At 42.2% G+C, this 7,293-nt stretch overlaps 1 protein-coding gene across 8 annotated transcripts; it reads left to right on the top strand.

The window, feature by feature from the left end:
* Positions 1–513: 513 nt before the first annotated feature.
* Positions 514–4,752, top strand: LOC123404466. Of its 8 annotated transcripts, XM_045098396.1 has the most exons (11): positions 516–762; positions 1,294–1,445; positions 1,531–1,677; positions 1,984–2,073; positions 2,286–2,439; positions 2,519–2,696; positions 2,793–2,914; positions 3,318–3,404; positions 3,529–3,561; positions 3,944–4,013; positions 4,412–4,752. In XM_045098396.1, the coding sequence occupies exons 6-11, from the start codon at positions 2,622–2,624 to the stop codon at positions 4,421–4,423; spliced, it is 399 nt and encodes a 132-aa protein (XP_044954331.1). In that variant the 5' UTR covers positions 516–762; positions 1,294–1,445; positions 1,531–1,677; positions 1,984–2,073; positions 2,286–2,439; positions 2,519–2,621; the 3' UTR covers positions 4,424–4,752. The 8 variants fall into 8 exon arrangements, 4 of the variants coding, with proteins under 4 accessions (XP_044954331.1, XP_044954332.1, XP_044954333.1 ...); XR_006611800.1 differs by lacking the exon at positions 3,318–3,404 and adding an exon at positions 3,405–3,442 and having other exon boundaries at positions 517–762; positions 2,286–2,696; positions 2,793–2,891; XR_006611798.1 differs by having other exon boundaries at positions 517–762; positions 2,286–2,696; positions 2,793–2,891; positions 3,318–3,442.
* The last annotated feature ends 2,541 nt before the right edge of the window (positions 4,753–7,293 follow it).

Genomic DNA, 7,293 nt, shown 5'->3' with positions numbered 1-7,293 from the left:
TTTTACATTGCATAATGACCTGTCCACCCTTTGTTTTTTTTAAAAAGAGGAGGGTGGCGGTGGTAGGAATGTAATTATCTCCAACTTTATAAGGGTAATAGGTCATTAGCAATCCATAATATGATTTTAGCTGGTGTAGAGTAGATTATGAGTTTTTAATAATCTGTTCATCTAGCTTTTATAATCTACACCGTAATCTCTCCTGTTTGGAGACATAATAGATTATAAAAACTGGATTATATAATCTCGATGGTTCCAAACAGGGTCTAAGTGAATGTCTTCACTCTCAAAAGTGAACCTCATCCCAAGACAAAGCACACTGCAGGTGCTGTTGTAGTCGAGTAAGTTTTGAAAGACACAAAACAAAGTGCACTTTTTCGTAGGCAAAATAAACGCGCTTATCAAACCCATTAACCTACGGGTGAAGGGTGAGTAACGGTGATGTCCACATGGCCTTTTACTGTGACGAAGAGATTTCCCCACTTAACACGTCCCCTGTAAATGTAGGCCTCTTTTCTTTCTCCACCCTTCCACACAACGTCCTCTCTCACACAGCCCGCTATTGACCGCGACGCTAGGGTTCCTAGCCGCTATCGCACGTGTAGGCAGCTGGAGCCACCTCCACTCCGGCGCCCATCGACGATCCTCTCCATCGTCGACCGGAGCTGCTCCGCCCATCTCTGCCCGCCACCAGGCATGACCGGGCCGCTCAACACCTCCTGCACACCGGCCGTACGGAGCTGCGCCGCCCACCACAGCAAGGTAATCTCCCTCCTTACTCCTCCCTTCGTCCTCCCTCTCACATCCCTCCCTCCTCCACCTTTGAGGCACTGAGTTGGGAATGGCACGAAACCCTAGCGGCAGCGGCGAATTGATGCGGGGGATGATAGTTGAGGGGTACTCTACTATTTCCATCAATTTTATAGGTGTTGTGTAACTTCACTCTTGTATACCTATAAATGTTCGATGCCATCTCTCTTGGCTTCTCGACTATTACCATTAACTACCTTTTCTCGGCTGTTAGTGAAGGCAGTAATAGCATACTAGATTTGTTTCGTAGTATTCAAGGTTGTTGGGGGAATTGCATGCTGTTCTTCTCAAATCTATCATAAAGGATATCGAGGATGTCACCCGAACTACATCAGTTGCATTGTGTGTAAATCCAGGAGGTGGCCATCCACAAATTGTTGAAGGGTTGTGTGTGTGTGCAGATATATATCCTGAAAACTCTGGTTGTTCCTTAAGATCATTTGTTGTTTGCAAGCTATTTATATATTTTAAACCTTTTTACAGGCATATTCTCGGGGATTCGGTATAGAAACTGGGAGCAACACCTCAATCTTCTTACCTGGCCTGAAATTTTACGGCAATTTGCTTTATCAGCTGGTTTTGGGCCTCAGCTGAAAAAAAGGAATGCTGAAGATTTTTATCGTGATGAAAATGAGGTTTGTATGCTATCTAATACTTGTTCATGAGCAGAAAAACTTCTGAAAGAATTTTAACAAGATACATATAAAATTTAATATATAGGGCTAGGATGGTCAGAATGTCATGTCCACTCTTCAAAATTGTTCAGTAGCCATGTGTGCTGCATTTGATGGAAGTCCATGGAGGTTGTTGGCATGGGGGCTATCGACCTGGGCTGCCTTATGGCTGAGGGGCGACGACCATTTCAAGGTAGAGCGAGTCCGTGTCTCCAGAGGGAAATTATGGTCCGATCGATTGGTATCACGGTTCGGCTTGGCTCAACAATGGCATTAGGATCGAGAAGTAACGATGCTAGAGCACGTCACTTGCGTCGGTGCATTTTCGTTGGCAACAAAAAAGCTGTGTGAAGTAGTTAACATCTTCAATTCATGAATGATTGATCCTTCCATACTGAAGCTTAGATTAATTATAATTCCCAGTTATAAGTTATAACTACTTGAATTTCATGAATTTTCACCCCTCCTTTGAAACATTTTACTATCAATCCTCACACAGAACGACGCCAGCACATCCCATTGTATTTTGAAACTGCCAATCAGATGTGGGTCCAACAAAATCAAGAAGAAGAGTGTGACTTATCAATTGGTAAGACAAAGAGCTTATATTACAGCCAATCCATGATAACTGACAAGAAAACCAAGATTGCACAACATAGGTCTTGATGCTTTCAGTACTTTGAAAGATGTTTTCGGGCTCATCATGTCGCCTAAAGAGTTCTTCTAATGTTTGTGTGTCTCTGAAACTCCTAGCGGATTAGAACACATATATAATCTTAGGTTTGGTTACTTATCTTACAGATACAACAGACATAGCGCCCAGCCAACGGGCACGACATGCACGGATGCTGAGCTGACCCATCGACTCCAGGAAGCAGCGAAAGGCTGATGTCGCGTACGCGGTGATGAATGAAGGGACACATGACAACGCCATCGTCATTATTAACATCACCAAGTTAATGTTTGTGTGTCTCTTAAACTCCCAACGGATTAGAACACAAAGATAATCTTAGGTTTGGTGACTTATCTTACAGATACAACATACATAGCCCCAGCCAGCGGGCACGGCACGCACGGATGCCGAGCTGACCCATCGACTCTGGGAAGCAGCGACAGGCTGATGTCGCGTACGCGGTGATGAGTGAAGGGACGCATGACAGCGCCATCGTCATTATTAACATCATCACGTTGGTCAACACCTTCCTTCACGCGGTGAGAAGAGTTCCATCTTAATAAAATTACTTAAATTTCTTCCACTGCAAACATCAGATTAACCTCGAGATCATCTCCTACATGCAAAACAACTAGACGGAGTTGTTCCCTTCGATAGTGTGCAAGTCAATGACCATTCAGGTCACACACCATGGCGCTGCTTCTGGCCATCATGGCAGTGGATCTCTCAGATTGGTAATCACTGATTGGTGCTTCAGGTTTGATAGATATCGGCAGAAAAATAATTAAGTGCTGAAGTTAAGAAAATATATGTATACAAATACGTCAATATAATATATGTCCAGGTAGATTAAGAATTTAGGATTAGCTACATCGTCACACTCGTGGTGAGTTACAACTTCACTTGGTGGACCACTCGAGTGTAGGATACTATGCAATATGAATAGTGACTTATTGTGTTCAATCTGCAACAATAGGCTAAAGAAAATGTAGTGTATTATATCCAGAATGTTTAAAAGAGAACAGTTAAGTTGATAAGATTGTGTGCATCTGAAGAGAAGGTTTAGAGTTCAAACAGTTCTCACAAATTTATGCGAGTGATATCCACTTCAGAAATATCAATTGTATGTTCGCAGCAAACATTGTGTCTTGTTTATACAGAGGATATATTGAAGCAGTAGGAATTGGGCAACAGAATCAGTTATATGGTGATGTTCAGTTTGATGACATTGTTGTTGCCTGCGGCAGGTATGCCATCAGCACCCAGTCTATCCTTTTGTATGGAGGTAATTATGTGTTCTTGTGTCAGGCCTAGATCCTAAAAGTTGCGATAATGACACTTCACGGCTTGATGATATTGAACTTTTTGCAGTGGTGGAACCACGTCTTTGCTTCAGGATCAAAAGTGAGTATCTTAACGGATGCCATTTGGTTGAGTAGTAGTACTGGTACTCCAGTTAAGCCATTATTATCAATCACGATTGAACACTATCCTTCTAAACAAGACAGTTGAACACTATACTCCATGCTGAAATCGATTCAATAACAAATATTGGTGCTCTCAAAATGCTTTTGGATGATCGTGTTGTATCTGTGGTTTCTTCCTGTGACATGTATTTGGCCTTTAAACTTTCTTCCAATTGCTAGCCTTTTTAACTATGTGCCTTGCTAAATTCTGACTGTAAGTATGGAATAGCTTACTATTTTTGCTAAGTTGATTGACATCTCTCCACAATTTTTTAGTAGTTGCTACTAGATTCTGAGCATTGGTTCTTATATCCCTGCAGGAATTTTTATCTAACGGTATCATTACGTCTCCTGTTAGAACTTCAAGAGCGGCTCCATGAACAACTTGAGGTACCTACCACATACCTCTATCATGAGTTAGGTATCTTCTGCTAAGGGTGTGTTTAAAATCTCGTTGCATATGGGTTTCTAGGACTTTAATATTCAACATGCTTGCAGTTAGTTCCACTTTGGAATAATAAACGATTAGTAGTTGCATTAGTTAAAAAGTTTCTCAGAAAAAAAAACTTTCTATAATGGATCGTATTGGTATAACTTAGAGTACTCTAAATTTTGATATTTTCTAAATTCTCAAAATTTCTGTCTGAAATTTGTTATTTGTTAGGTTTAACTATGAAAGTACTCTCCTACTGCTGTTTCAGTTCTAATTTTGTTGATGCTAAGAAAATTAATGCCATCGTCCAAAAAAAAAGATAACCGGATGAGCTAAAATCAGAACACATTTGCAGCCAAAGATATAAATTGCAGGAAATGGAGCATATTTGGCTATAGTACAAGAAGTACGTGCAGTTGAGGAGCCAGGAGCCAAGACAGTGCGAACCGTTCACGATTGAGAGGAGTATCCACAAATAGCATAAATATGCCCGTCCTAGCAAAGTTTCTCCATCAAGATGCTCTTATGTCATGCATGTTGTGATCAAAATCGCCTTCCCTCTCTATTGAACTAGCTGCCATAATGTTATACGAGTATATCATCTAGCCGGCTCTTAAGCTGAGTGCTACCCTGACACTGTCACATGTAATGGATCTCATCTACTTAATGCTATTTATGAAAAGCTCGTCAGCTGCATATGCATGTATCACACCATAACTAAAAAAGACTTCCGAATGGACACTACCTACATAACATCATCCTAATTTTCTCTTAAGAGGCCCGCAATAGCGGTCCCCAACCACTAGTGTGACATGAAGGCAACACAAGCGAGCTGCATTTTATTCTCTTTGGATTGCAAACACATAAATTAACATCACGGAAGTACATTAAAAATGCATTCACAAATTACAAGCAAACTAAGGCCCTGTTCATGGCAGTTGTGGCCGTGGGGATCCGGCTCGTCGAAGGTGGCAGAGGCAGTGGGGAGATGGCGGGGGTGCTCAGATCCGCCCCCGGTTGGGTGCGGGCTAGCATCACGTCCCGCGGCAAAACACATGATGGGGTGGGCAACCGGCGGCACGGGGTGAAAGGGGCACGGCGGCAACCTGAGTGGGCACGAGGTCAAGTCCATGGACGGATCTGGCAGTAGCGCGTCCGTGGCGGTGGTAGGTGGTGGGCTTGGGCTGAGGCATGGAGGGGAGATGCGGGGCGCACTGCAGGGGGGTTGGTGGTCGTGGTGGTGAAAAGTAGGCCCATCAGCGGTAACAAGAAGGACGAGGAGGCGCGGCGGCCCCGTCCAGGAGGAAGAGGGGCGCGGCGGCACCAGCCAGTAGGAAGAGGTGGCGCGACGGCCCCGGTCAGGAGGAAAAGGGGACACGGGGAGGCGTGGCGCCGACCAGAAGGAAAAGGGAAGTGGGTCGTGCGGGATGGGGTGCGGGTGGAGCTTGGCGTGTGGAGTGGGGCTAGGCTGGCTGATTCGGCATCCTCTTTCGTACTTGGGTGAGTCTTTTTGTGTTGCTTTTAGTAGAACAAGGAGGGGAGGGGCACCGGGTGGGGTGTTGTCAGAATAAGCGTTTGGTGTTAGAATAATGTGTTCAGGGATGTTGTTAGAATAGACTCATCCTTTATATAGACAGTCTATTATAACATTGTGTACATATTAATATTCTAACAACACTTTCGAACTGTACGCTCAACGCGAGTGCACGGCATTGCGAAGCAAGGAGTTCTGCAATACCAAGACGAGTGAACTGCACACATTTTTTTGACACCATATTCGATCGAGTTTTTAAACCTTTTGTCAGAACGTGGCGTATGATATGGCGTTCGAAATCTACGAAAAATGCACAATTTTCTATGTTGAACACTTTTCGATATTTATGAGCAGTTTCTAAAATGGTGAGCGCCCAACGAGTGATAGTGAGCGTATTTTCGTGATTTTTTTCAAACTGCTTGTCGCAATGAAGTAAATGATACGACATTATAAATATATCATCGAGATGCAACTTTTTCATGTAGAACACGGAAATTCTGTTTTTTGAATTTTGTGATTTTTTTGGGTATGGTTTTCGCTGTAGTGTTTTAATCATTTATTAGAACGAGACGTGTGATAGGGCATTGGAAAGATATGGAACAGGTGCAATTTTCATATGTAGGAATTAGTTGAGATTCCTCACTGTTTTATAGGAATTTTGAAAATAATGCAACGACTCACAAGTGGCACGAGCGTATTTTTGTGATTTTTTTCAAACTGCTTGTCGAAATGGTGCAAATGATACGGCTTTGGAAGATATCATTGATGCACAACGTTTTTATGCAGAACACTCCCTCTTATTCCTTACTATTCAAGAACATTTTTTATTTTACCAAAATGCGGACATTATCTTTTTCGCGACACCAAAATCAACTCGTGAACCGCACGAGACAAAAGAACGCACTGCTTTAGACAAAAAAACACACTGCATCCTATGGTCAAGCGAACTGCATGGTTTACTTTGTCGAACGTAATTTTTTTGAGACGAGGAAGTGGACCACACTTCACATCGGGAATAAATGAACCATAACACTATCGAGAAGTGAACCACATTAATTTTTTCTGACGTTTTTGTAACATTTTTCTCCACTTATGAGATGAACATAATTAGAAGGATGACCGCACTGTTTCAGATGAAAACCACACTACATGACACGTACAAGTGAACCACGTTATTTTATTTGGTGTTTCTCTAACACTTTTTTGCACTTCACATTAAGTGTAAGTGAGCCACAACACTTTGGAAAGTGAACCACATTAATTTTTTCCTAGCGAACTTCGAAACCTTTTTTTCTATCGTCCCAGAAAAAATAAGATATATTACGAAAAGAAGTGAACCTCTATTGATAATTTCTTTTTCAAATTTTGACATGTCCTTATTCAAACTACGAACAAGAAATTAGAGAGTGTTCTACACTGTCGGGAAGTTTTTTTTCTTGTGTTGTGCACTGCAGGGATGAGAGTAGTTGCTTGCATACTACCCCCAACTATTAATTGGCGCATGTTCTGCACTACACGAACGAGACTAGTGAACTACGTATGTTTCTTGACATTTTTTATAGAGTGAACCATTTTTGACTCACTACAAATGAACACCATGTTTTGTTAACAATTACATTTTATTTCTTGACCAAAACACCCATGCATGCTCCTTATGCACTGCGCTCGTGCATGCTAGAAATTGAAATAGGCGTTGAAGTGAG

Source organism: Hordeum vulgare, chromosome 6H, assembly GCF_904849725.1.
Source record: "Hordeum vulgare subsp. vulgare chromosome 6H, MorexV3_pseudomolecules_assembly, whole genome shotgun sequence".
NCBI classification, from domain to species: domain Eukaryota; kingdom Viridiplantae; phylum Streptophyta; class Magnoliopsida; order Poales; family Poaceae; genus Hordeum; species Hordeum vulgare.
The sequence above is the reverse complement of the archived record's forward strand: the minus strand, read 5'-3'. Positions and strand labels throughout refer to the sequence as shown.